The following is a 27,545-nucleotide window of genomic DNA, read 5'->3' on the forward strand; positions in this document are numbered from 1 at the left end:
CGTGTTACAGGCTAAGGGCTACAAAGTACATCCAAATTACTTGCAAATCACTCGCTGTGATAGGGAATCAAGGAGAAAAGAGACATTTGGGAAAATGCTTTGTTCCTCTGTGGGTTTTGCTCTCCACTCTGCGAATGCCAGTTCCCTTCTAGGCTGCTATTCTCATGCTCTGTGGGATTCTGTGGCTCAGGTGCTCCATATGGTCCAGGATAAAGCCTGTGCAATCCTCTCTCAGGCTATCCAATTCGGTGGTGATGCAGCCATATTCTCAATCCTCTACAGGCTAGACATCACTGAGTTACTGGGTGGTTCACTGGCAGTAGTGTGACCCGTACCTTCCCTTGAATGCCTGGATGTGGTCCATGATTTTATTTTAAAGGGATGCTCAGTCAAGCCTCATGGACATGTCATTCACTGCCTTCTGTCTTTTTGGGGACAAAGTGGTTTCTGTCCCGTAGTGCTTTAAAGACAGCAGGCCCACATCACATTCCCTGATCCTTACTTCTCGCCACATCAGCAGTTTTGTTCCCTCTCTAGCCTTGGTAGGGGTTTTCAATATCCCCAGAAAATCCAATCGGCGAAGGACTCCCGAAACCCTTTCTTGGCCATGGCTGCAGCAGTTACTAAGCACATGGACAAAAGAAGAAGCATGCTGCACAATCTTCCACCTCTGCAGATGCTGCAGCCCCCAAACCTGTCTACCGTACCCTGGGTGGAACACAGCCAGCCTGTCAGAGACAGAATCCAACATTTTCTGCAAGGTGGTGGATGAAAACTTGGCACAAGTGGGTCCTGCAAACTGTTTTGCAGGGTTTCTCCCTAACATTTCTCAAAAAATTACCATACCTTCCACCATCCCAGAACGGTTGACGGAGGACCACCTGTCGCTGTTTCAGCAGGAAGTGCAGGCTCTTTCAGCCAAAGGAGCCATAGAGAGGGTACTGATGCCGGATGATGGACTTGGTTGTTATTCCTGTTAATTCCTGGTGCTGAACAATGATAGAGTTGTCCATCCTATCTTGGATCTCCATCATTTCAATGCCTTTCTAGGAAAGGAAAAATTCAAGATACTCACCTTGGCCAAATTCTTGTCTGCCCCAACCCAGGAGACCAGATGGTGGCACTGGATCTGAAAATGCTTATTTCCACTTTAACCATCTTTCAGGCCCACAGGCGCTAACTGACGTTCACGTTGGGCCAGGAACATTTTCAGTTCACTGTGCTCTCCTTTGTCCTTAGTAGCACCCCTCAGGTGTTCACAAAAGTGATAGCAGTGGTTACAGAATGCCTTCAAAGGGTAGGGGTTCCAGTCTTCGCCTACCTTGATGACTGGTTGTTGAAGGCAGGCTCACTTCAGGAAGCCTTTACCCACCTCCAGACTATGGCTACCCTCCTAACATCATTGGGATTCACTATCAATATTCCAAAGTCACACCTTATTCCTTCGCAGACACTCTCCTTTATTTGAGCCATTTTGCCCATGGTGCAGTTTTGCATCTATCCCCTAGAACAGAGAGCCCAGGACATCTGGGCTATGATTCTGATGCTTTTACCACACTCTGGGATCTCAGTGAGGATGACTCTGAGGCTGCTGTGACTGATGGCCTCCTGTATACTGCTGGTCAAGCATGCCAAATGGCATATACAGGGCCTACAGTGAGGGGAAGACTGAAGTCCCAGTAGGCACAGCCATAGGGGGACTTTTCAGATTTGGTTCAGATTTCGGTGGAGAGTGAAAAGATCTGCAGTGGTGGCTGCAAGGCTGTGATTGGGTCGGAGACAGACCCCTCTGTTTTCCTCACTCAGAGTTCACAGTGGTGATAGATGCATTGCTCCTGAGTTGGAGTGGCCATCTAGAAGAGGCAGAGATCAGAGGCACCTGTTCTCCAATGGAGGCTCGGCATGGAACTGTGGGTGATCTGCTTGTCATGGAAAGTCTTCCCGCCATCCATCAAAGGGAAGCTGGTGGTCATGTGGTACTACAACAAGCAGTGTGGATTTGGGTCACGGACCCTGTTTCAGGAGGATTTGTGTTTCTGGACAGCCTTGCATGCTGTGAAGGGGTAAAACACGTGTTGGCTCTCTTTTCTAACATAACTTTCTTCGATCACAAGAGAAACAAACTTATTTTAATAAGCATTAGGCTACTCTGGACTTTTCTATCCATTTTTGGAATCAGAACAAACAAGATGATTTAGATATCCAGATCTGTCCTTCCTACAATCTATGTTTTTTTCCTTAATGTGTTAAGTTCCCCATTGAAGCATCACAATTTTCTCCAATATTACCCACTAAACTTGGACGGATTGCTCCCGGGATATCTCACCCCTCTATTTCTGAACATGTCTAGACTGCTAAAGAATTATCTGGTGACGCACCACCTGGCAGATTTCTTGAATTCTAGAGCAGATGAACTAAGCCATCAATGCCTTGTGGATCACAAATAGCATGTACATCCAGAGGTGGCACTGAATATTTTCCGCGAATGTGGAGAACCCCGTCCTTGATCTTTTCACCACTGCTCAGAATGAAAAATGTCAGCACTTTTTCACACTAGAGTTTCCAAAGCGTCTCTTGCCCCGAGACACTTTCCATGTAGAGTTGATGTCAGGACTCTGTCTGCCTTTCCACTGATAACTCTCCTGTCCCATGCTCCAAAGACAATCAGGACCAACCGAGCCCAAGTAATTCTAGTGACCCTGGATTGGGCTCAGAGAGTATGGTATCCCTAACTCAAGGGCATGAATATCCATCCTCTGATCAGGCTGCTCCTTTGGGTGGATCTTATTTCAAAGCTGCAGGGCACCAGAACCTGTGCAATCAACATCTCCATGCTTGAAGATTGAGCAGCCAAGATGGCCGCCACTGACTCCCCTAATCCCCTCTGTCTGCATGCGCTACCATACACACCTGGTGACTGCGGTCACATGACGCTTCACATAGTCCTTCTTTTAGCACCGATCACTCCTGCACTCATCACCAACCAGGCTGCCGAATCGGTCACGCTGATATCACAGCGGCCAGCGCCAAGGCGTGATTGTCTGCACCTGAACTCCCAATTTGGTAAGTCTCCCTTTCTGGCATTTCCTCCACATGAGGTCAGCTCCTGTTCAATTCCCCTGATATTCACCTGTAATTTTTTTCCACAGACCGCTCATCCAAAGGAACTAACTCACGTCACATGGAAACACCCTCTCTGTAAGAATTACTGTGCGGTTATTCTCTTATCTGGCTTCACGTCCAATTTGTCCTTGATCCTCATTTTCAGTTTTTCTCACTCTAGACTTGTGGGCAGCAACTGCTCGCCTCCTATTATCACCAACCCACTGCAGGTCCCTCAGACACAATGCAGTTGGTAAGTTCACCTTGACCATCCCTTAGGCCATTTCAATTTTACTTCACCTAGTTCTTCACCTTCTCTTCCATCATCCCCTGAGCGCACCATAGCTATGCAATTCCAATTAACCACATGTTTTAGACGTTCTTTTATTCCTAGATTCCCTCACAATTGTAGGGATCACTTCTACGTAATTTGACTTAGGATTCAATCCCCATATCTCACTACGGGTATGCATTTTTAACCAGAGGAACCCACAATCACTCAACTTGCATGTATTCATGGTTCTCTAAAACTATATTGTCAACTTCTTGAATATTTTAAATTCCTTAACTTTGTACTTATTATGTTTTCCCCCCTCTCTTTCTTTCCCCCTATTTTTCTTTTTATCCACATTAGGCATTTAACTCAGGCATGTAACTTTATGTCCTGATGATGATCCCACTATTTCAAGTATGGGATTGAAACCTCGTCGACTCCTTAACACAATCATATGTTTCATGTTAATGTGCTATGGTGTTTTTCTTCATTTACACTTGCCAATTTGATTAATTATTTTCCAAGCATTAAGATATGCCTGAGCCTTTCTATTTGTTTGCACTCTGAAGCTGAGTTTGTGTTCCAACTTTATTGTTGTGTCATAAACTCTCCTAATATTAAAAGTATTCTTGTTCGGCTGGACAATGCAATATCGATTTCATTGCATTTCTATATTTAATTTTCTCTCCTATTCCTTTTGTGAGGAACCACTGTGTTTGTAGCATACTTGTACCCAAGGTCCCTGACCAATCTTATTGGGTTCCCTTGCTTGTTACTAATATGAAGATTGAGTAGCCGTAGCTGAGTGATTTTGACCTTCCTCTCGAAGTCATCAATGTAATTCTGGCAGGCAGGCATCCCCCAGCCAAATCTGTACATGCCTGCCTTTGGGATATGTTTGTGGCCTAGTTCACGTCTAAACATCGACTCACTACATACCAAACTATCTGAAGTGTTATTGTTGTGATGTCCCTAGCCCAGGAAGGTCTTGCTCTGGGCTCTGTTGGCTCACTTGGCCTTTTTAAGGTGCCAGACCAGCACTTGTTGTTGAAATCACCAGTTGTGATGCGCTTCCTCAAGGAGTTGCAGTTTCTGTTCTTCCTTCTGTGTTTTTGATATGCCCAACAGGATATATATTTAGTCCTCACATTTCTCATTTGTGCCCTTTGAGAACCTATACAGCTGTCCTCTTCAGCTCCTCACCCTCAAGACAGCTTTTGTTGTTGTTTAACATCTAAGCCATGGGTGATTGAGTTACAGGCCGGGGTGGTCAACCCACCCTACACGACTTCCTACCCAAACAAGTTGGTTATGCAAAGTTAGGTCTCCTTCCTTCCAAAGGTAGTGACTCCCTTTCAGGTCAACCAGAGCATCACTCTTCCGGCGTTCTTTGCTCTGCCTTACCCCTCTAAGGAGCCGGTGAGACTTCACCAGCTGGATCCGAAAAGTGCTCAGCATCTACATTGATCGCGCCAATGAACAACGGGAAGATGATCAGCTCTTTATCAGATTCAATAGATCAAAGAAAGGCAAGGCTGTGGGGAAACATCTCTACCTTACTCTGCAAGTAAGATCTGCTGTGCATTTGCCCAAAGCAAGCCCCATAAGAATTGAAGGCTCCTTCTACGAGAGCCAAGGCTGCTACCACCGAGTTGTGCATGTGGTGCTTGTTGTGGACAATTGACAAAGTGGTATGCTGGCGTCACTCCATGTAGTCACCATGCACAATTGTTTAGACAGACAGGTCCATCTTGAAGGGTACTTTGCCTGCCTGGTCCTTCAGGACTTTTTTTGTTTGTGCCAATTTACAGACCTACCTCCAGGAAAGTACTGCTTTGGTACCTATTCAGAAGGCGAGGAATCTGCGTGTATAAGTTTCTATCAGAAGAGCAAGTTACTCACCTTCAGTAATGCTCTTTCTCGTAGAGCCTCTAACTGCAGACTCCACACCGCTTCCCCCCACATCCTTGGTCTGTCAATTGGGTTCTTTCATATAATAAGATTACATTTTAGAGAGGTGCACACTGGTCCTGATTGATCTGATTTTAGCTCTGCATCTGTGGGCATGTCTGAGTCAAAAAGTAATTGTCAGCTCACATGGGTGGTGCTTATATAGGCACACACATGTCACATATGGTGCGGAACAACATTGGTGGGGACCCGTGAGCACCACCTGCTGACACAAAGGAGTACTGCTAAATATTTTTCAGAAGCAGTCTGATTTTCCAAAGATGAGGATTTTACAGTTAAATAGAATCTCTACAAGAAAGAACGTTACCAAAAATAACATGTTCATTATTTAAAGTGCTTAGAGAATGTAAAAACTGTGATGGTGTGATATCAGGATAATCAAATCCGAATATCAGCGGGCAAAAATATTGTCTCCCAAATATCATCTGCAAAACTAGCTCCCCTGGAAGGTTGATATTAGAAAATCTACACCCAATGGGATGATATTTGTTGTAAATTATATTTAATAAGGGATATTTATATGAGATAATCTCTCTGACACACCTCCATGCATAGAAGCCTATTATAATGATCCTACCTTCAGAAATTGTTTCTAGCAGAGACACACTTTGCTTGAGCTAGCCTTTGTCACCATAGTTAAAATGTATTTGTTTTTAGTTGTGGAAAGCCGCAGTCGGTAGTGGGTGTACCTGCAGGGCGGTGACGTGGGGAGGGGAATGGGCAGGGTGGGGGTAGTAATCTATAGATATCGGAGCTTTACAGGTAAGTAAACAAATAAATAATAAAATGAATTTTGTTGAGGGCACTGCATCGTATTTGGGGATGCAGTGCACCCAACGAAATTAGTTTTATTTATTTATATGTTTACTGACCTGTAAATCTCTGCAATCCATAGATTACTACCCCCAACCCTGCCCCTCTCCCTCCCCACGTCACCGCCCTGCAGGTACACCCACTACCGACCGCAGCTGGTTTTGGATGTTATCACTACCACTGATTTTCTTAAAACAAAGTCTCTAGTTTGTGGATAAGACATGTGAGCGTTTGACAATCTACAGAGCAGACCGATCTCACGAATGACTGCAGATTAAGCATGATTTTATTTCATGACAAGCCATCAATTTAGAGAAGCTAATTCCACCCAACATTCAATATATATATTATTTTTCTTTTAGGTGTGCCAATGTTATCTGTACAGCCGAAAGGCAAACAGAAGGGCTGTGCTGGCTGTAACCGAAAGATCAAGGACCGGTACCTGCTGAAGGCCTTGGATAAGTACTGGCATGAAGACTGTCTAAAATGCGCCTGTTGCGACTGCCGTCTTGGAGAGGTTGGGTCCACTCTGTACACAAAAGCAAATCTTATTCTCTGTCGCAGAGATTACTTGAGGTAGGTCCAGTCCAAGAACATGACATACTAAGTCTACTATTGTGAAACAATTGTAATTATGTCCGGATCTAAAATGTTTTGGCCAGGAGGCAGCAGGCAACCAATCTTAGAAACAGCATTGGCTATGCATTTTGCTTTGCGGTGACTTGTAGGAAATTGAACGGATATTCAACTTAGATGCAGAGGCAGGACCCACATACTGTGAAATGTGCTTTACAAATAAAAATCTATTTATAAAAGATGTACCAGCATGATAGAAAGGCAGTGCTTAAAGGTAGCTCAGGTTGTGTGCATCACATTTAAAATATGATTCTTCCTATAACACTGTGGCCCACTGTGACTTAGGTAATCTCATTGCTTATTTATCCTTTTCCTCAAACATGTATAAGAATAAATGCAATGCACCTAAGGCACACGGAGATTCATGTTGCATTAGGGCTGGATCCATGCCTTGCTTACAGGATTATTATTATACATTAGTGAATTCCATTTAGAAGCTTTTTATTTAAAATGTATTTTAGGATGTGTAAGAGTCTGGAAAAGAGTGATGATAGTATCATTGTGCTGCAGAGAATGTAACATATTAAATAACTAAGTATTAATTTAATGGCCTCAATGAAAGAAATGATGGGCTCAATTCATAAGTAATTTGTGAGTCTGCTCTGGCAGATGTACATATATGTGCAATGAAGGAATTTCGAGGATTCACAACAGTCCCAGCATACTACATGGAAAGCTAAGCCAGGTGCCGGTTTTCAGGTGCTTTCCTGGGAATGTGATATGCCTGCTCAGGATCATACACTTTAAACAAAATATCTCAAAATAACCTAGTGCAGTAACCTGCTAAGTGAGCTACGACCAAAAGAAATACAATAAGGGGACCTGCAGAGCTGTTCAAAGCTGCCTTACTGAAAACTGTACACTATGTGACTCTCTCACACTTCTCCATCCATCACACTGCTAGAACTGCATTGACCACACGATAACCACAAGTCAGTGGTAATCAAGCATACCATGGGAACACTTCCCACATTGGATCAAAACAAAGACAACATGCTACCAACCATACACTCTACACAGTGTATGCCAGTGTAGCGTGCTACCAATATATGCAAGCACTTCAGCGCCCCAAATAGGGGTAGTAAGTGCTATATAAACGTTGCAGTAATGTACAATACAGTGCTGTGTGACATTGCTATCAAACTTGTATTCCCTTCTGTGCAGTTCTCCATAGTGGAAAATATTGCCTATGGAAAAGGACAAATGTTTTCACTGCACCAACAATGTTTTTGCCTGTGGAGAACTTCTTTCCCTTGCATCCTGGACAACTCTGTGGTTGCCTTGCCACCCTGTGAAGAGATTCTCTTGACTGGTTCACAAATCTGTCCCTTTCCAAGGTGGAAAGAGGAGTGAGATGAGTAAGTGGATGCCCACAAATGTACTTGTTTCTGGGTGTTCACAAACTTCCAAGACTAACCTTGGAACACACTGAAATTCCCATGTCCCCACCCCTTGAGTGGGATTTACATGTGCGGAGAACTCTGCACTATTTATATTGATCTCTGCAATCGGAAATGGGTTTACTTCTGCCAGGAATCTCTTTGTTAATTTCTTGCAGGAGTGAAACAGGTCAATTTGGTCAAAAACTGAAACTAATAACTAAATTTGCCTTTCCGAAAAGGGCCTTAAGTAGGTGCCTAATTGTATTAACATAATATTGACATACTATATGGCAACGCACGTACTGGAGAAATGTTAGTATCCTCTGGAAACAAATGTCACACCAAATTGCCTGTATAACGGTACTGATGAATTGGTATTCACACTGGTGTTTGCAACAGATTTTTTGGTGTGCTGAGGTGCTTTTTAAGGGTCATTTAAGAAATTCACACCTTCAATGCCATTTGAAAAGTGGCTGTGGATAATGAAAAGAAACACATACTTTTCAAAGAATAAAATAAAAATAATTTGTATTTAATATGTTCACAATTATAAAAAACTATTTATCACAGAAGAAGGACGTCAGGCAGATGCTTCAAGTTTAATTCTGGCAAGATATTTAATACTTCAGCCATATAAATACACTAAGACATATAAGACATGCAGTAAAAAGAGGTTGCCCAACTTCCTGGCAGTAGGAAAGGGTTTCTCTGTACTGTCCATATAACTCTGTCTAAAAACACCAGGTAATCCGGGAGTGCAAACTATTAGAAGCCAGAGAAAAGTGGCGTAGCAAGTGTAGTGCTCTTGGCTCTTTGATTACAAGACCTATATGATCAGAGCCCATGCAGTACGAAACCGTACCGGTATGCTACTGGTCTGGCTGGTGAACCCCGCTAAACTAGGCTCGGTGATTTTAAAAATCAAATCCAATACTGGTCGCAAACAATACAGGCAAGTGGTTATTGGTAACCAGGATTATAATTGTGCACTCAATCGCAGCTCATTAACTTGCTCTGTGACGGACATAGACAATTTCTTGTTGCCCCTGACTTTTCCAACACTGCTCTTTGAAAGGGAATAGATCTTTCATGGGAAGGTAGATCACGTTACCAGAGGTCCAAGCTGCAATATAAACCTTGGCCAGGGACTAAACATCGAGCACTGATGGCCTTTCCGTGGAGCAACATGCCACTTATGTGGAAGAACTAACTCCCAAACTGGTGGACCTATTTAACATGGCCATGGTCGCAGGCTTACTATTACCTTCCACCCGTGAATCACTTATATTCACCTCCTTTCAATGCTAAACACAGATTACAAGATAATCAACAGGATACTTGCTACTAGGTTACCTACCCACATGTGCACGGTAATACACACAAACCAGGTGGAGTTCCTTCCAGGTTGGAACACCGCAACTAATATACAACGGCTGCTGACACTACTAGACGATGACATATATGATTATAAGCAGGCTGCAACATTTGTGGTAGATATAGAGAAAGCCTTCGATAGGCTGGACTGGACCTCTCGCTATGCAGTTAGGAGACGCTTTCAGCTGGGTGACAACTTAATCGCCTGGACTTGGCCTCTGTAAACGGATCCTGTGACTTGTATGTGTACAGTAGGCTATGTCTTGGAGTGTTATCGTGTGAATAGAGGGACCAGATAGGGTTGCCTTCTTTCCCTTACTATTCGCTTTAGCAAGTAAACTACTAACCACCCATGCCAGTATGGGAAGTGCCTATAGGGGAAACTGGGAAGCGCCTATAGGTGCATTGATAGTGGAGGGCAGACACATCATATAGCCTTATATGCTGAAAATCTCCCGATATTCTTGCACAATACCTCAATGACGCTGGCAGGCACCCTCAAGCTTCATATCACTTCAAGCAGCACTTATGACTGAGGGTTAATTGATGAAAATCACAACTGTTCCTGACTATAGCGGACCGTAGCCAGCCACCAGATGTGCTTGGACTGCAGTGGGAATCACGGTGTTTCAAATAACTAAGTGTCAAAATATTTCATGACATTGCAGACCTGCTGGAAGGCATCATAGAGAAGGAGATTAGAGATCTTAAAAGGAGCACTGAATTCTGGGGAACGTTCCATCTCTCAGTGGCAGGTAAGTTTGCACTATTGAAAATTATAATGCTTCCACAGGTTCTCTATTACTTCATAGTATTGCCAATATGGCTACCCTGGACTATGTTTCGGAACATAGATTCCATCGCTACCGCCTTCCTATGGGGGACAGGCTGCCAACGAGTGGCCTTACACACCTTGCAGAGGCCAGTGACTGACGGAGGTCTGGCAGTGACAGACTTACTATCTGGCAGCCCAGCTATAGTGACTGACACAGTGGATGGCGGGGAAACTGATGCCCGGATGTATCAAGAGACCCGATGTACCAGACTCCTGCATACTCCTTAAGGTGCTTATAACTCTTAAGTGCTCAAACACAAGGGATTCAAAGGAGTTCAGGGTACTGAACTGATTTTGGGTTTGTTATTTACAGAAGACTAAGACGAAAACTCCATATGTGCCAAACATGCCTGTGCGATACTTTGAGGTACCACGTCATGGTGAGAATTGGAGGGGTTTAACAGAGTCGGTGGAGGCAAGAGCAACCAGCCTGGGTGACTTATTAAAAAGTTAGTCAATCCTCCCCTTCAAGGAGTTCCGAGCGATGTATGATCTGCTTAGAGGACACTTCTTACTGCATAGGGCTGCAACGAAAGCAGTGTGTAAGCACTGGGGGACAGGACTTACATAACTAAAGGGACATAACACCTGTCAATACTTTGTTACACCAGCTGGCACTTTTAAAGGGATTGCCTGTTTTATAGGACAATGTAGGGAGATATGCTACTGCCTTTGTCAATACTTCCAGAGAAGTGGTAGATTAATCTGGGGTGCCCCATACTTGATAGAGACTGGACAGAAATCCTAGAAAGGGTACCTAAGGTGCCAAGAAATGTCTGTTTCAAATTGCAAAATTTTTACATACTCCACAGAACATACATGATGCTGGTACGCATTTACCAATATTTTGATGCCTCCAATGCCGGCTGTCCAAGATGTGGGGAGGAGAGCTCTGACCTTATTCATATGTTCCTGGCCTGCACGACAAACACCCCACTTGAAAAACATATGTGCTACACTCACTGCCATTGTTGAGAGACCGGTCCCATGCACATCGCTGCCTCCTTGGCTGGTTCCTGCATACAGCTTAATATAAAGCCACAAGCAGATTCCAAGACCTTGTATCACTGTTAGCAACAAAAAAGATTATTCAAAACCAGAAAGCTCAGAGAGGCCCTTAGGTGGGAGTATGGCGGAAGGAACTCGAGAACTGGACTGGCTATGATGCAGCGGTGTTGCTGAGAGAGGCCAGGGGTGGTCTTGGCTCTGGAAAAATACAGTGCACAGTATGAAGTCCCCGGATCCCTCACCTTATGGCACCCCCTACTGCTAACTCCCAATAGCAGGTACTCGTATTACAGATCTTGAACACCCCTCCACATCAAAGGATATGATTTCTACACCTGGGCTAACTCTTAGTTACATGCAATGGTCTTTGGTGGCAATTGAGATGAATAAGGAACATTGGACCACACCTAAAGTCTGATTACGAGTTTTGCGGCCAGGTCACTCCATCACAAATGTGACGGTTATCCCGTCCGCCATATTACCAGTTCTATTATATCCAATGGAATATAATGGAATTCGTAATACGGTGGAAGGGCTATCCGTCCCATTTGTGATGGAGTAACCCGTCCACCAAATTCGTAATCAGGCCCCTAGTATGTACCAACATCAAGCGCAACTTTTGGGACCCTTGACGGGGAGGGATAGGAGGCAATACTTGGGTGGGAATATTGATATGGGAAAGCAATGTTACAGCAGTGCAGGATAAATTGTGAGAACTATTGTATGGAAATTTGCTTCAACCTTACCAGACATGCTGCTTGGTTTTTGGTAATGAAAAGTAATAAAATCTGTTTAAAAAATAATAAATAATAATAATAACTCTGTCCGAGAATGTCCACGTCTTCCAGCCAATGATCTGGAACAATGAGAAGTGAGCAGAGAAAAAGATAGTAAATAATTTCCAGCATTACTTTTTCAAATTATATTTATGGTTTTTTTTATTGCGCCATTTAAACAACCTTTCTAAAATATGCGCCTTACATGAGTTTAACATGGTAGTTAAGAGTTGTTGCACAAGTTGAGTTGACAACCTTACCATTGAGTGCAACAGTAGGGAAAATGTTGGATAGCGTAGGGGTAAAAATTACTATTCCAACTCCAGAGAGTGCAACAGTAGGGAAACTGTTGGATAGCGTAGGGGTAAAAATTACTATTCCAACTCCAGCGAGTGCAACAGTAGGGAAAGTGTTGGATAGCGTAGAAGTAAAAATTACTATTCCAACTCCAGAGAGTGCAACAGTAGGGAAAGTGTTGGATAGCGTAGGGGTAAAATTAACTATTGCCACTCCAGAGAGTGCAACAGTAGGGAAAGCGTTGGATAGCGGGAGGGTAAAAATTACTATTCCAACTCCAGAGAGTGCAACAGTAGAGAAAGCGTTGGATAACGTAGTGGTAAAAATTACTATTCAAACTCCAGAGAATGCAACAGTAGGGAAAGCATTGGATAGCGTAGGGGTGAAAATTACTATTCCAACTCCGGAGAGTGCAACAGTAAAAAAAAGCGTTGGATAGCGTAGGGGTAAAAATTACTATTCAAACTCCAGAGAACGCAACAGTAGGGAAAGCGTTGGATAGCGTAGAAGTAAAAATTACTATTCCAACTCCAGAGAATGCAACAGTAGGGAAAGCGTTGGATAGTGTAGGGGTAAAAATTACTATTCCAACTACAGAGAGTTCAACAGTAGGGAAAGCGTTAGATAGTGTAGAGGTAAAAATTACTATTCCAACTCCAGAGAGTGCAACAGTAGGGAAAGTGTTGGATAGCGTAGGGGTAAAAATTACTATTCCAACTCCAGAGAGTGCAACAGTAGGGAAAGCGTTTGATAGCGTAGAAGTAAAAATGACTATTCCCACTCCAAAGAGTGTACAGTAGGGAAAATGTTGGATAGCGTAAGGGTAAAAATTACTTTTCCAACTCCAGAGAGTGCAACAGTAGGGAAAGTGTTGGATAGCGTAGAAGTAAACATTACTATAACAACTCCAGAGAGTGCAACAGTAGGGAAAGTGTTGGATAGCGTAGGGGTAAAAATTACTATTGCCACTCCAGAGAGTACAACAGTAGGGAAAGCATTGGATAGCGTAGAAGTAAAAATTACTATTTCAACTCCAGAGAATGCAACAGTAGGGAAAGCCTTGGATAGTGTAGGGGTAAAAATTACTATTCCAACTCCAGAGACTGCAACAGTAGGGAAAGCGTTGGAAAGCGTATAGGTAAAAATTACTATTCCAACTCCAGAGAGTGCAACAGTAGGGAAAGTGTTGGATAGTGTAGGGGTAAAAATTACTATTCCAACTCCAGAGAGTGCAACAGTAGGGAAAGTGTTGGATAGCGTAGGGGTAAAAATGACTATTGCAACTCCAGAGAGTGCAACAGTAGGGAGAGTATTGGATAGCGTAGGGGTAAAAAGTACTATTCCAACTCCAGAGAGTGCAACAGTAGAGAAAACGTTGGATAGCGTAGTGGTAAAAATTACTATTCAAACTCCAGAGAATGCAACAGTAGGAAAAGCATTGGATAGCGTAGGGGTGAAAATTACTATTCCAACTCCGGAGAGTGCAACAGTAAAGAAAGCGTTGGATAGCGTAGGGGTAAAAATTACTATTCAAACTCCAGAGAACGCAACAGTAGGGAAAGCGTTGGATAGCGTAGAAGTAAAAATTACTATTCCAACTCCAGAGAATGCAACAGTAGGGAAAGCGTTGGATAGTGTTGGGGTAAAAATTACTATTCCAACTACAGAGAGTTCAACAGTAGGGAAAGCGTTAGATAGTGTAGAGGTAAAAATTACTATTCCAACTCCAGAGAGTGCAACAGTAGGGAAAGTGTTGGATAGCGTAGGGGTAAAAATTACTATTTCAACTCCAGAGAGTGCAACAGTAGGGAAAGTGTTTGATAGCGTAGAAGTAAAAATTACTATTCCCACTCCAAAGAGTGTACAGTAGGGAAAATGTTGGATAGCGTAAGGGTAAAAATTACTTTTCCAACTCCAGAGAGTGCAACAGTAGGGAAAGTGTTGGATAGCGTAGAAGTAAACATTACTATAACAACTCCAGAGAGTGCAACAGTAGGGAAAGTGTTGGATAGCGTAGGGGTAAAAATTACTATTGCCACTCCAGAGAGTACAACAGTAGGGAAAGCATTGGATAGCGTAGAAGTAAAAATTACTATTTCAACTCCAGAGAATGCAACAGTAGGGAAAGCCTTGGATAGTGTAGGGGTAAAAATTACTTTTCCAACTCCAGAGACTGCAACAGTAGGGAAAGCGCTGGATAGCGTATAGGTAAAAATTACTATTCCAACTCCAGAGAGTGCAACAGTAGGGAAAGTGTTGGATAGTGTAGGGGTAAAAATTACTATTCCAACTCCAGAGAGTGCAACAGTACGGAAAGTGTTGGATAGCGTAGGGGTAAAAATGACTATTGCAACTCCAGAGAGTGCAACATTAGGGAGAGTGTTGGATAGCGTAGGGGTAAAAATTACTATTCCAACTCCAGAGAGTGCAACAGTAGGGAAAGTGTTGGATAGCGTAGACATTAAAAATAACATACTTATGAATAAATTAAAAAAATATGAAAAATATTATTTATTAAATGAATCTAAACTATTTACAAATACCAATAAATAATTATTTAAAAAATAATTACCAATTAATATTTAATATCCAATAAATTAATTACCAATACACAAATATAAATTTAATAACTACTTAATTGCATTTAAATTACTTTACACACTATTCCCCTATGAGCACACAACAAACACCAATAATAAAAATAATACAATTAACATAATTATCAATTAATTAATAATTAACAATAATATAATTACCAAAAACAATTAATTAAAAAAAGTATTACTTAATTACATTTAAATTACTTCCCACTCTATTCCCCTATTAACCCATAACCCGCTACAGAACATAATTATCAATTAATCAATTAATTAAAATAAATTACTAATTAATAAAAATTAATTACCTATTATTAAAAAATTAATTCATAATTCCTAATAAATGACTAATTAATTTACTATAATTAAATTACTTCCCACCCTATTCCCCTATAAACCACAACCCGCTACGGTACTAAAATACAAAATGTACTTAAATTAAATTTAAAAAAAAATACATATTAAATACATAATAATATACATAAAAATCATATAAAAATCGATATTAGTAACATCGATATTACTAACATAGATATTAGTAACATCGATATTACTCACATAGATATTAACAAAATCGATGTTACTTACCTTCGATATTACTTACATTCGATATTACTTACCTTCGATATTGCTACTTCGATATTATTGTGCTTCGATATTAACAATTCAATATTTTGACTGCCTACCATACTAGGGATAGAAGGTGGGCTAGAAAGGAGTCGGAGCTGCGACCCCTGGCCTGGTGTCACCTAAATGACATCCATGCTGGTGCTTGCTTTCCTTCTTTCATACATTTATGGTGTCTGGCAACAATTCTTTCCAGAATGCATTTTATTTAGGCCCTCTTCTTCATTGTCCTCAACTACTGATCTCTACGTAGACGTGTATTACTTTCACCATTTGATGAATGATGCTGACTGCATCTCTGTCTGCATATGTAGTTGCACTGAAGCTATATCAGGCAGGCCTAAGTTTTGGCTATGGCAGTCATTGTCACTAAAAGAGTCTGGGAATAAGTTTATCAGTAATGTACAGTCGTACTGCACAGCCAGAAACAACTCATATAGGTTTTTCGCAGCGCCTGTTGTTGCATCTTGAGTGAGACATATGTATGCTACTCTTCAAATATCTTACGTCTTGTTGTTATCAGGTTTGCTGTGTCAATAATTTATGCATTGGTTGTGTTAACTCTAATTTCTCGGATTATAGTGTCTTCATAGATACAGTGCATTCTTAGTTGACTTGTTAATTGTTTTGCTTATTTCAAATAAAATAATAAAGTGAGAGAGACTGTGGTACAATTAGATGCCTTTTTCTGCGGGACTGATTAAATTTGGATTACATTTTATTCCCAAATGCAACTGATTGGGGAAAGTTCTCGGGCAGCAGTAATTATTCAGAGCGATCTTCAGGAGCTACTTGCCCCTGATTACAGAGAAACCATCTACCACCAGGGCTTCTACTCTGTAAGCCAATCCTAATGACCCCCTAAAAAACTAAGTTTACCTTTTGGTGTTCATCTTCAAAATGCCATAAATAATTTTTTTCTCTTGAGTATCCTAATAGCAATAGGGGAAGGAGGCTGTCTTTAAGTGAAATCTACTAACAGAACAGATATGGAGGAGGCCTTTGGTCAGCAGGAGACACCCATTAGGCTTGAGAGAGTTATAGTTGAGGCCATACACAAGAAAGGGCAAACACAAAAGAATGTGCACAAGTAGTTGCAGTTCAATTCCCAGCAGTCTTGGTGTTCCATTTAGGTGAGGAGGCCGAAGGGAGCTTGGCTTGGCTCAAGCTGAGCTCAGTGAGCTGAGTGCGATGATACGCCAGCTCATTGCTGGTAGACGAGGCACTGAACAACCGCACAACTGACCTGCAACAAGTTCTTGAGTTGTCCCCAGCCTGCAAGGAAAAGATTGCCAAAGTGGTAATATGGGGTGGACCTCAATGCCTGGAAGTGAAATGAGTCACCAGAAAATAAAAGGTATTATATAAATGTACAGTGCCATGATCAGTTTACAATCACACTCCGTGCTGATTTTTAAAGCATTGCTTATAAGGCAACTCTATAATGTTTGCTTTGTTACCATTGGTCAACCAGTTTTGTTTTTACAAAAGAACTGTTATGACAATTTTATAAGGAACTAAGCTAGAAGTGTCACTGTTTTGCATGTGGCTTCTAAGAAACTAAGTGCCTCTTGTCTATTTGCACCGATCTTTAATTCCACTGTAACTTGCCTGAATCCGGCTCCTTACTGGATGCTAATCTCCTTTGGATGTGACTGCCGGTATTTGAAGTGTGTGATTGTTTTTCGTAATGTCTGCTGCAGACTGTCCTGATTCCCTTCAACTGGTGTTTATGGGACTGTCTGGGGGGACTATAGTGTGTGTACAGCTACCTTGTTGCTGGTTCTGTCGTGCACCTGGGTGTTTGCTGATTGCCTGTGCAGGGCTGCTTGCCTATTTGTCTCTCTGTGTACGTTGTTGTGTGCCACCTTGTGACCCCCTCTTCTAGTTCACCCTTGTTTCTGTACGTGTGACTCTTAGAGCCAATATAGGCAACTCACCCCAACATGGAGACATACCATGCACAGCAATAAATATTCAAATAAGACTTGTTTGTGGAAAAACATTTTGCTGCAGGTTTATTTCATACAAGAATTATGCCAACGGGGTGAGTTAACATACGGGCAATCAAAGGGCAGGCAGCGGTAACTACCCTAAGCTAGACTGCCCATCTGATGAGCCAACTGCACCATCGCCAACCCAATCAATGCTACCATTTTGTGGGGGTTATCCCCCTTAAATACAATGGACCACCAGTCCATCCCTTTACTCAGGCCTTTTTAGGAGCGGAGCGTGTCCAGGCAAACCCTGGTTGCTCACACTTACAACCACCCAAAGGACTAGTGGGGGCCCATTGCTTTCCTCCGTGGTCCTGCCGTAAAGGCTCCTGGAGTTACTTGGCTTCGGCACCCATATTGTGCTCCTGAAAAGGGTGTACCTATGTACCATACAGCCTCCGGATCGCCCTGTTACTCCGCCTGCAACACAAATTAACAAGTTAACATGTTTGTTCCCTGGCTGCGCACCCCAGCCAGCACGCCGGGTAGGCGGTTGGGAGGGAGATGGCATGACCAGGAAGAACCTTGCCCCCGCCTGCACATGTGCCAGAAATGACGCATGAATTCGTACTGGACTTGGGGTTCCCATGGGGGGTCCATGACACTAGACAGGATCATGCCTAATGTGCACTAAGGTGGCCGCCCTCTTAGGTGGCTCACTGCATGTGCCGCGGGCACCTCATTTTCTCGAGATGAGCCTTTTGGCGCTCCCTGTTACTGTACCTTCCTCTGCCTCCATGTTAAGTACAACTTTCAGATGATGCTCCCATTTGTGACCTGTCTTTGTTCAGTTTTTATCTGTGTTAAACATAGATCCATTCACCTTATTTTTGCATTAATGTCTCAAATGGTATTTATTTAGAAAAAGAGCAATTCCATTTCAAAAGTGTTATATCAAAGTACAATTTTTTTTTGCAATCCTACTATATCACAAACATTTCAATGTTTGCGTTTGAATATTTTATTAATTGTAACTTTCTTGATAATGGGAAATTCTCCCGTCGAGTACTAAAATCTTTGCTCTTCTGAATTTTCAGGTAATGTTTTTTTTTTCTTTCTCAAAAGCAACATGGGAAAAAAATGATCTTGAGAAAGCTGTCTGTTATGGCACCCACAACCCAGTGGCGTAACAACCACCTCTGGGGTGACTGGAGGCTGGAGCTCCACCGCACCCCCAAAACCCCATCCCCCAGCACTGTGCATGGGCGGCGGACCCCTAGCCTAAGAAATCCTAAGTGCAAAGGCACTTTACAGGGGCCCTGCTCAAGTTTTGTTACGCCACCCCCACCGCCATTAGACATCCTTTATGAGCTACATAGACAGGCCACGAAAAAACAATCCAAGAGAGTGGACTCACTTAATGTACGCGCTCCTGCACTCAGAGAGACAGCTAGCAAAGCAGAGTGACTGTGAAGAGGTTGCAGTGAGGGAAGACGCCATACATCTTGTACAAATGGCGTCTTGTGTGTAAGGCTGTGCCTGCCCAGGGCAGCTTGTGCTCTTGCCTTTGGGGCTGTGTTAACATGGCAGTACTTTAACTTCATCCCATCACACTTGTGAGGCCCAGGGCCACTCTATTCGCAGCTTTTTGCAAACGTTTTAAAGTATCAAATGAAACATTAAAGACAACCTTATGAATCAATCACACGCTTTTAAACTTTTTTTTCCCATCAAACCGTGATGAAATCAGCTCTTCTGCTCGTGAGTTTAAAGTGGCTCCCACACTCAGAAGTGCGCGCTAATGCAGGGTTGCCATGAATAATTTAGGAGAGAGGACACTCGGCGAAAGAGTGACTTATTTCCTTGTACACAATTCCTCCATTTGCCATGTGGTCAAATAATTGTCAGAAACACGTTTCTTCAATTAGTAGTACTTGAAAAAGTCCTTGGGAGCACATATTGAGGCAGCAGTCTGCTATACCTGAATTTCAGATGTGCTTAAATGGAAGAGGCTATTAGAAAACTCGCATGGTAGAGGGAAACAGAAAAGAATTTTAAAGTAAAGAAGGTGTTAGTTTGATTTGTTAGCACCTCAAAATAGAACTGTTTGGGTAGCTTCTTGTAGGGCAATACTTTACCAAGCTCTATGCCATTTGTTTCCTCGGTCACTGTCATAATAAAGTCTTCGATTCATTCCCTGTTATAGAGTTTTTATGTATTTATTTATCCTTCGATCTTTTGTGCATTAAGTGTAATCTTATGGCTACTTCAGAGTGCAAGGTACAGAAAAACTGTTAAACACAGAGAAAATGAAGGATAGGGAGTGATCGATCAGGTAGGGTCAATATTCTGTAGCAGGTGTGCTGAGATGAAATGCCCCTATTTGTTTTATCTTTTGCATTAGAATTAGAATATAAACAGTTTGGTTTTTAGGAGTTTCCTGGAATGAATATGGTTGGGTTCGGCTCTCAAACCAGGGTGAAGGATGTTCCACAGTTTTGGGCTTTGCGCACCCATGTATCCTACTCCATGTTTCGTACTTTTGTTTGACCATTGCGATCAGATTGGATGCTGATGATCAGATGTTCCGTGCTAGTGAATAGCATGTAGCTAGTTTCTGCAAGTATTTGGGACCTTTTTCCAGAAACTTTTGTGGATGGTGCCGAAAATCTTGAATTTGATCCTGGCTTTGACCAGTAGCCAGTGGTTTCTGGTTCCTGTTTACAAGCATTCTGACTTCCTGTATTTGAAACCTGGCTATGTGTGCTTGAGGGAAGCCTGTGTAGACAATGTTGCAATAGTCCAAGTAAGGCATTACAAATGTTCTGTCAAGTTGTAATCCATGATCATTTTGAATAGTGGTAGGATTTTACAGAATGGGGAAATCCACAGTTTGATAATTTTGATCACTACTGTGTGGAACCGAGGACATTTCTGAGTTGAAGAATAACCTAGATTCCAGGGTAGTTGATGGGGATGTTGCAAGTGCTGGAGACAATTTGAAGGGTAGTGAAAGCATTTCACTTTCTTCTGCTAAGATGATGTAAGGATTGTATCCATTCATGGATAGAATTATCTTCTTCATCCAGCGGGGAAAGAGATCTAGGTGTTTGATGATGTTGGAAATTCTGTTTGAGTTATTGGCTAACTGAAAGTGGATTTGTGTGTCATCTACGTAATGAAATTTTACTTTAAACTGCTTGAGGAGTAGCAGAGGGCATGCATGAACATTAAACAGGAGGCACGACATAGATGGTCCTTGGGGAACAGTGCAGGACATCAAATTAGTGACCCGGTGAGCCATTCCTATCCTGGATGTGTACCTGTGGATGGTCAAGAAGGAGCAAGTCCAGGGTCAGACAGGGCCTTCTATTCCCATCCAATGTTTTGCTCTACTCAGCAGCATAGTATGCCCAGCAGTGTTCCTCAGGCTATGGGTAGTTTGAGGTGTATGAGGGTTGTTTTTTTGTCCTTGTCCTTAGAGAGGAGGAAGTCTTTCTTTATGTCCACTGTCGCTTCTCCAGTGCCCTTCTGGGTCCGATGGCAAATTGGTGCCCATAAGAGATGAAGTTCCCCTTCACATGGTTTTGGAGTTGTCCCTTCACCTTCTTCATAATAGCACTGATGACAGAGAGGCTGGGGATGGGCTTATAGTAGATATGAAATGGCCGATTCACAAAGGCCTTCATGAGTGTGTGATATAGTACTCATCTAAAATTGAAAAATCACAAAATATTCATCTACAATTAGTACAAAGAAAGCAATGTGCACTCTTCGCACACTTGCTAATAGGGATTTGGATATTTCACAACCATCTCACAAAGACATTTATGAGTACACAAAGTAATGCTTCTACAATACTACTTCATGTACTTCATAGGCATGCCTTTGTGAATTTCTAATATTATATTGAGTTTCCCGCTGGTTCAGATTCTTAAATTAATGGGAATGTGACCAAACCATTTGATTATGGGCAATATTTCATGGGCATAATTTATTAACTATGGGTAATGCTATAACACCTGCTTCAGAATAGTGAATAGTCAAATGTAACAGTAAGAAGGTTGGAACAATGGCATTGTTGTAAGAGGGGGAACTTTAGGAGATTTGATGTGGTAATGGGAGCTATAGAAAAAGTCTGCTGACATCATGAGTGTGATTGAAATCCTGGTACTGACAGTAATGTCATTGAGGAGATGTTGCTTTTGACTTGAAGCAGAGAGGGTGTTGTTGACTTGTTAATCCTTTAATGCTGGGAACAAAATTGGCCTATATTCAGTATCCTTCCAGCAACAGAGCGGCGTATGAACAATTGCAGTGCTCCAGTGTGCAAAGGACAAACAATACTGCAGTACCAGATTGCACTACAAATGGCTATTCTGTGTGAAGCTATGCCAATCAGGATTTTTAAATTTAGGATTTTTAGTCTGAATTTTAGATTTGTGCTTTAGTGTATTGTATACATGTTACATGTAGGTATATCAGATGACATCACTCTTGAACGCTTGCTACCAAATGCTTTCATTTGGGGTTAGGATTTCGTTCAAAACCAGATTGCACTGCAATATCAGGCTTTGCCCAAAACGTATGTTTTTTTCTCTGATTTGCCCAATGTTGGACTTGGCCCTTTCTGCAGGGCTATCCCCAAACTTTTTGCCTTCACCCTCCTGTTTTATGAGCCCATTGTTGTTGGTTTTTAGGACTCTGTACAGTTTACCACTGCTAACAAGTGCTAAAATATTTGTGCTCTCGCCTTTAAGCATGGTAAAATTGGCTCACACCCAATTTAGCACATTTAGTTTTTAAGTCCTTCGTAAAGTGGTAGTAAATGAACCCAGGGCCTGTAAACTAAATACTACTAGTGGGCATGCAGCACTGATTGTGCCACCCATCTAAGTAGCGTTTCGTTTGAAAAGCTTTATTTCGGTACATTGACCATAAAAGCATCACAAAGGTTAAAAAAAACATATCATTATCACAGTAATTAACAACATTGGTAAAATTTTGCATCCAGTCGCCATAGAGCAAACAGTAAGAATAAAGTGCAGGTGCGTATGGTCAATACTTATACACAGGGAGAAAAATTAAGAACATTACTAAAAGCCACAGTGGGTAATAAAACTGTTTTTAAAAACAAGAGGGAATACTCTCTTTTCTTTAAAAAAAAATCTCAGTTAAAAATTAGTTACCGTAGGTCATTTTGAAAGTATTAGTAAGCCTGGGCAGACCGTGTACTATATTCAGCCACTACACGGAAGGCTCCAAAAACTTCCTCCTCATACACCACATTGAGAATAAAAAAACAGGAAACAGAGTAGACTATTGGGAGGTGGAGCTCAGTTTTCAATATTCTATAAGCCTCGCTAAAGTGTCTTGTGCCCATGTTCTTACAAATTTGTACAAGCCAGCGTCTTCTTGGCGACCTATAGGAGTCACACTGGAAAAGAACATGCACCTCGGTTTAATCCACTAAGCCACATGCAGGACATTCAATCATAACCTGTCCCCCCCATTTTTTAACATACGATCGTAGGAGGAGGCACCCATACCTGAACTGGGGAAACAATTTTTGTGCCAACACTGGTTGGATACTATCCAGGATGGGCTCTGCCTGGTAGATATTTTTAATTAGAAGGAATTCACTTGTAAGCAGTCCCGATGAAGAGCTATGCATCATCTTGGACAGCCGGTATTCCCTATAGGCAGCCACCAGTGTGTTCCTACTTAGTGATTGTGACACGGTTTGGGGCTCATCCCACAAATCAACACGTCCCAATTCCATACATAGCACCTTAAGGTGCCTACGCCAAGGTATCTTACCCACCCCTTTCAGCCCCAATATCTCAGTTAATTCCTCACTATACGGGGCTAGCTCGGGAGTGCTCCACAAGCTTCTCCAGAAGGTCAGTGGTCTAAGTGCGGCATCCTCGGTAATTGGTTTGATTCCTAGGTCCATTCTCAACTGGATCAGAGGAGTGCTTTTAGGGAGGCTAAGAAGCTGTCTGATGAACGCATTCTCAGTGCGTTCAAGGGATAGGAGTGCACAATGGCCCCAAATTTCTGCACCATATAACGCAGCACTTCTTGCCTGTGCCCTGTAGGCCTCCATAGGAGCATAGACCTGCTTGTGTGATGCCCCCTTAAAGAATTTATGGATACCTCCCGACACCTGGGTGAGCTTCAAGTTACAGTTATTAATGTGGGCTCCCCAGTCCATGCTCTCCATCAGGGTAATGCCAAGATAGTCAAACACCACCACTCTTTCGAGTGGTTGGCCCCCCAGGGTTGGATTGCTGCATGTGCTTTTACCGCCTATAAAGACCATATATTTGGTCTTCTGAAGGTTTATCTCCAGACCCCGATGTTTGCAGAAGACAACGAAGTTGTCGAGCGTCCTCTGGATACCCATAGGGGACTTGGCCAGCAACAACGTGTTGTCTGCAAACAACACTGCGCCCTGCCAGTTTGGGGGCATCAATGTTAAGAAATGTGTTAAGATGGTCAATGAGTCCATTAACAAATAAGGCCAAGAGTGTTGGGGCCAGGACGCATCCCTGGCGGACTCCTCGCATAACTGGGATTGGGGATGTAAGATTGCCATGTTTGCCGTACCTGATTTGGGCATAATTGCCCTTGTGCAGGCGAGCAAACAAATGACAAAGGTAAACCGGGACCCCCATCTCCAAAAGAATCGACCACAGCCTCTCTCTGGGGACCAGGTCGAACGTAGATTTCAGATCTACAAATATTAAGTATAGAGTGTCACTCTCTATACTCACGATCTTCCAGTAAATCATTTGTAATCTGAAAATCTGGTCGACCGTAGATGTCCGTGCTCTAAACCCAGCTTGGAGTGGAGTTAAAATGCTGTGATCCTCCATCCATCCGTGTAAACGCTCGAGGAGAACACAAGTGAAGATTTTTTGGGTTACATCCAAAAGGCTTATGGGCCGATAATTCGATGGCAGGAGTAGCATTTTAAGCATGTGTCAGGCCTGCCATTGCATCCTCTGGGATTAGTTTAAACTGCCATTTTGATTTGGCAAAAAAAACCTTTTCTTAGGCCTCAACATGCCTCTTTAATTCTTACGTCACCTCCTTAGGCAGGCTCTAAACAGCGCATAGGGCAGGGTGCAATATATTTAAAAAGTTGGACATCTACATTTATGTTTTACAAGGTAGTGAAAAACACATACATTAATTTTACAATTCTGCAGGGCCTACATCTCCCACAGGATAGCATTGGGTTAAATTACATTTAACTTTTGTAGTAGTAGTAGTAGTAGAAGTAGTAGAATAGCTTTTATTTCAGTTAAAAACCATAAAAGCAAACAAACAACAAGCATACTATGCAACACAATGCAATATATATAATCTCAATATATTTTTAATTTGTCATATATACATTTCAAACAGTATGAAATAAAAATAAAAAACAAATAATAGAATTAATCATCTATCTGTTAACATTTCAAGCCTTTTCCCTTGTGTATTACACTTACAGCAAAAAGATTTCTAATTGTCTAATAACACTAAAAACAATAGGCTAAAACTTATGTGGTTTAAAAATTCCCAGGACAAATTTCCTTGTCCCCAAGTCACTACAGATTGATGTAATCAATGTTTTCCTCTGGTTAGCATAGACAAGACAGGAAAATAGTATATGTGAACAAGTTTTTAAAGTGCATAGTGTGCAATAAACCTCCCCTACATCGTCAGTACCACATGACCATGAAACCTCATATACATTGATTTTGCTAGTTGTGGTTTCTCCAGGTATGGTTCTAGGGCAGGAAACGGTTGAACACATAAAAACTGTGTTGTCAGCCTTCCTACACTAGATCTAGAGTGGACACTATTTGTAATCCCAATATGAATGTTTCAGTACCTTATTTTAATGGATTGTTAACAAATTAAGAGCAATCCAGAAACAGTTTAGGTCTGGTTTATGAAACCAGGGTTGTACCTGCCGGAACCAAGGTAGTGTGAGTTGATGATCAAGGCTCAGTATTTCAATAAAACCCTCATTATAACATGTAAGTTATTGGGTAACCCATAAACGTACTGAGAATAACAAGGGCCTCAATAGCGTGTGATGTTCTGTTCTCCTAATAATAATGTCTTGGCATACAGGAATCATGGGTGTGTGTACTGGTAGGTGGAGTATCATCCTTACAAATTTGTTTTAGTCTGTGGAAAGCCTAACCAAGCTGTTACCCACACAGAGTTCTACACCGTAAAGGGTTGCTGAATGTTCCCTGTACTTATAGGCATCCAAAACTGACAACACTGCCTTGGATTTACTAGCTTATTGCTTTTTCACAATGGTCAGAGAGTTTTGCATCAAGACAGATTTACATTAATTTATGTGCGGTTCCCAGGACAATTAGTAAAGTCAAGATAGCTAAAATCAGCCATGTATTCCAACAGTTGTTTTTCAACAATTATGTTTATTCTTTAAAAACTTGTGTGGTTTTATGGCCATATATTTAATCTTAGTTCAGTTGATTTCAATGCCTTTTACAGTAAAAATGTCATTGATACAACCCAGTAGCATTTGTAATCCCTTTGGTGACTGGGAGATAGGGATGGTATCATCTGCACGTAGTAATGCAGGTATTGGCACCCCTCCTAATTTTGGGGAGTCATGTTTGCAACCCCAAAGGTATTGCACAACATAATTTACGTATAATATAAATAGGGTGGGTGCCAATACGCATCCCTGTCTTACTCTCCTTTTTTATCAGAATTGCTTCCTTGAGTTCACCACCAGGCCCCCATCTAATTCTGGTGTAGTTATCTTGATGGAGTCTTACTATCTGCACCAGGAGGTCTTTGATTACTCCCTGAGTTTTTAAAACATTCTACAGGGAATTCCTGGGAAGAAGATCAAATGTGGCCTTCAAATCAATGAACGCTATGTACAGATGCCCTCCCTTCAATTTATTGTACTTCCACGCTATACACAGCAGCCTTAAAACCTGGTTAATTGTACTTGTTCTTGCTCTAAACCCCTCTTGGTACTGTGAGAGGATATTGTTTTCGTCTATCCAGTTACATTTACTTATGACCTGTTTAGCGAAGACCTTTTTTCAGAGTGTCTATTAAGCTAATCGGTCTCTAATTGGCAGGATCTTTCAGATTGCCCCTGTAAAAGATAGGGACGATTTCAGCTCTTCTCTACGTTTCAGGTATTGGGGCCCCTGCTGCCTCCGGGTTACAGAGCATATTTGCATAAGGTACCCATACTGCCTTGTCATGTCTCAGAAGGTAACCTGGTATTTTGTTAGGACCTGCGGCTTTTCCTGGCTTCACTGCTTCAATTGATACCCTTGTCTCTTCTAGACTAAAGGAAGTGATGTGTGATACAGCCCAAGTAGATTCCAGAGACCATATGTGATTTGCAAAGGTTTCATTGGCAAATGGTTACCAGTGTCGTTATATAACTGGGAGAAGTACCTGATCCAAGTGCCAGGGTCCAATTAGAGCTACGGGCTAGAATTACCAGTTTTGCTGAGCAAGGTGGAGACTGGGGAGAAAGCTTATTGCCCCCCTAAATGCTGTATTATCCTAAATGGGAAGGAGGTGCAAGTGTGGGCAGACTTGTGTTCACCATTTACTTTGATTGATAGAACCACATGGGATGAATTGAATCATGGAAAGTAGTGTCCGGCAGATGTAGAACCTGAAAGTTACTGTTGGAAAACATTACCAATCATAGGTTTTTGTGTAATGGAACATGAATTCTGAGACAGAAAAGTAAGGGTGGGCGAAATTTGCTGAAGTTCCTTCCTCAAACTTGTACAAAACGGCACAAAATCTCTGCGAACACGCGGAATTTCGCTAATCTACTGCCTAATCAGTAACTGCTACCTCATTAGGTAGATGTATAGTACTTTTTCCCTACACTACAGCT

The 27,545-nt window shown here is 42.0% G+C and overlaps 1 protein-coding gene across 4 annotated transcripts in view; it reads left to right on the forward strand.

The window, feature by feature from the left end:
* The window catches only part of LMO1 (LIM domain only 1), a 534,498-nt gene that overhangs the window by 357,107 nt on the left and 149,846 nt on the right, over window positions 1-27,545 (forward strand). For all 4 annotated transcript variants that reach the window (XM_086958674.1, XM_086958672.1, XM_086958673.1 and 1 more), the window contains exon 3: window positions 6,523-6,736. In XM_086958674.1, the coding sequence (XP_086814800.1) occupies window positions 6,523-6,736 (214 nt within the window). The remainder of the gene's footprint in view (window positions 1-6,522; window positions 6,737-27,545) is intronic.

This window comes from Lissotriton vulgaris, chromosome 2_1 (genome assembly GCF_964263255.1).
Source record: "Lissotriton vulgaris chromosome 2_1, aLisVul1.2, whole genome shotgun sequence".
In the NCBI taxonomy this organism is placed as follows: domain Eukaryota; kingdom Metazoa; phylum Chordata; class Amphibia; order Caudata; family Salamandridae; genus Lissotriton; species Lissotriton vulgaris.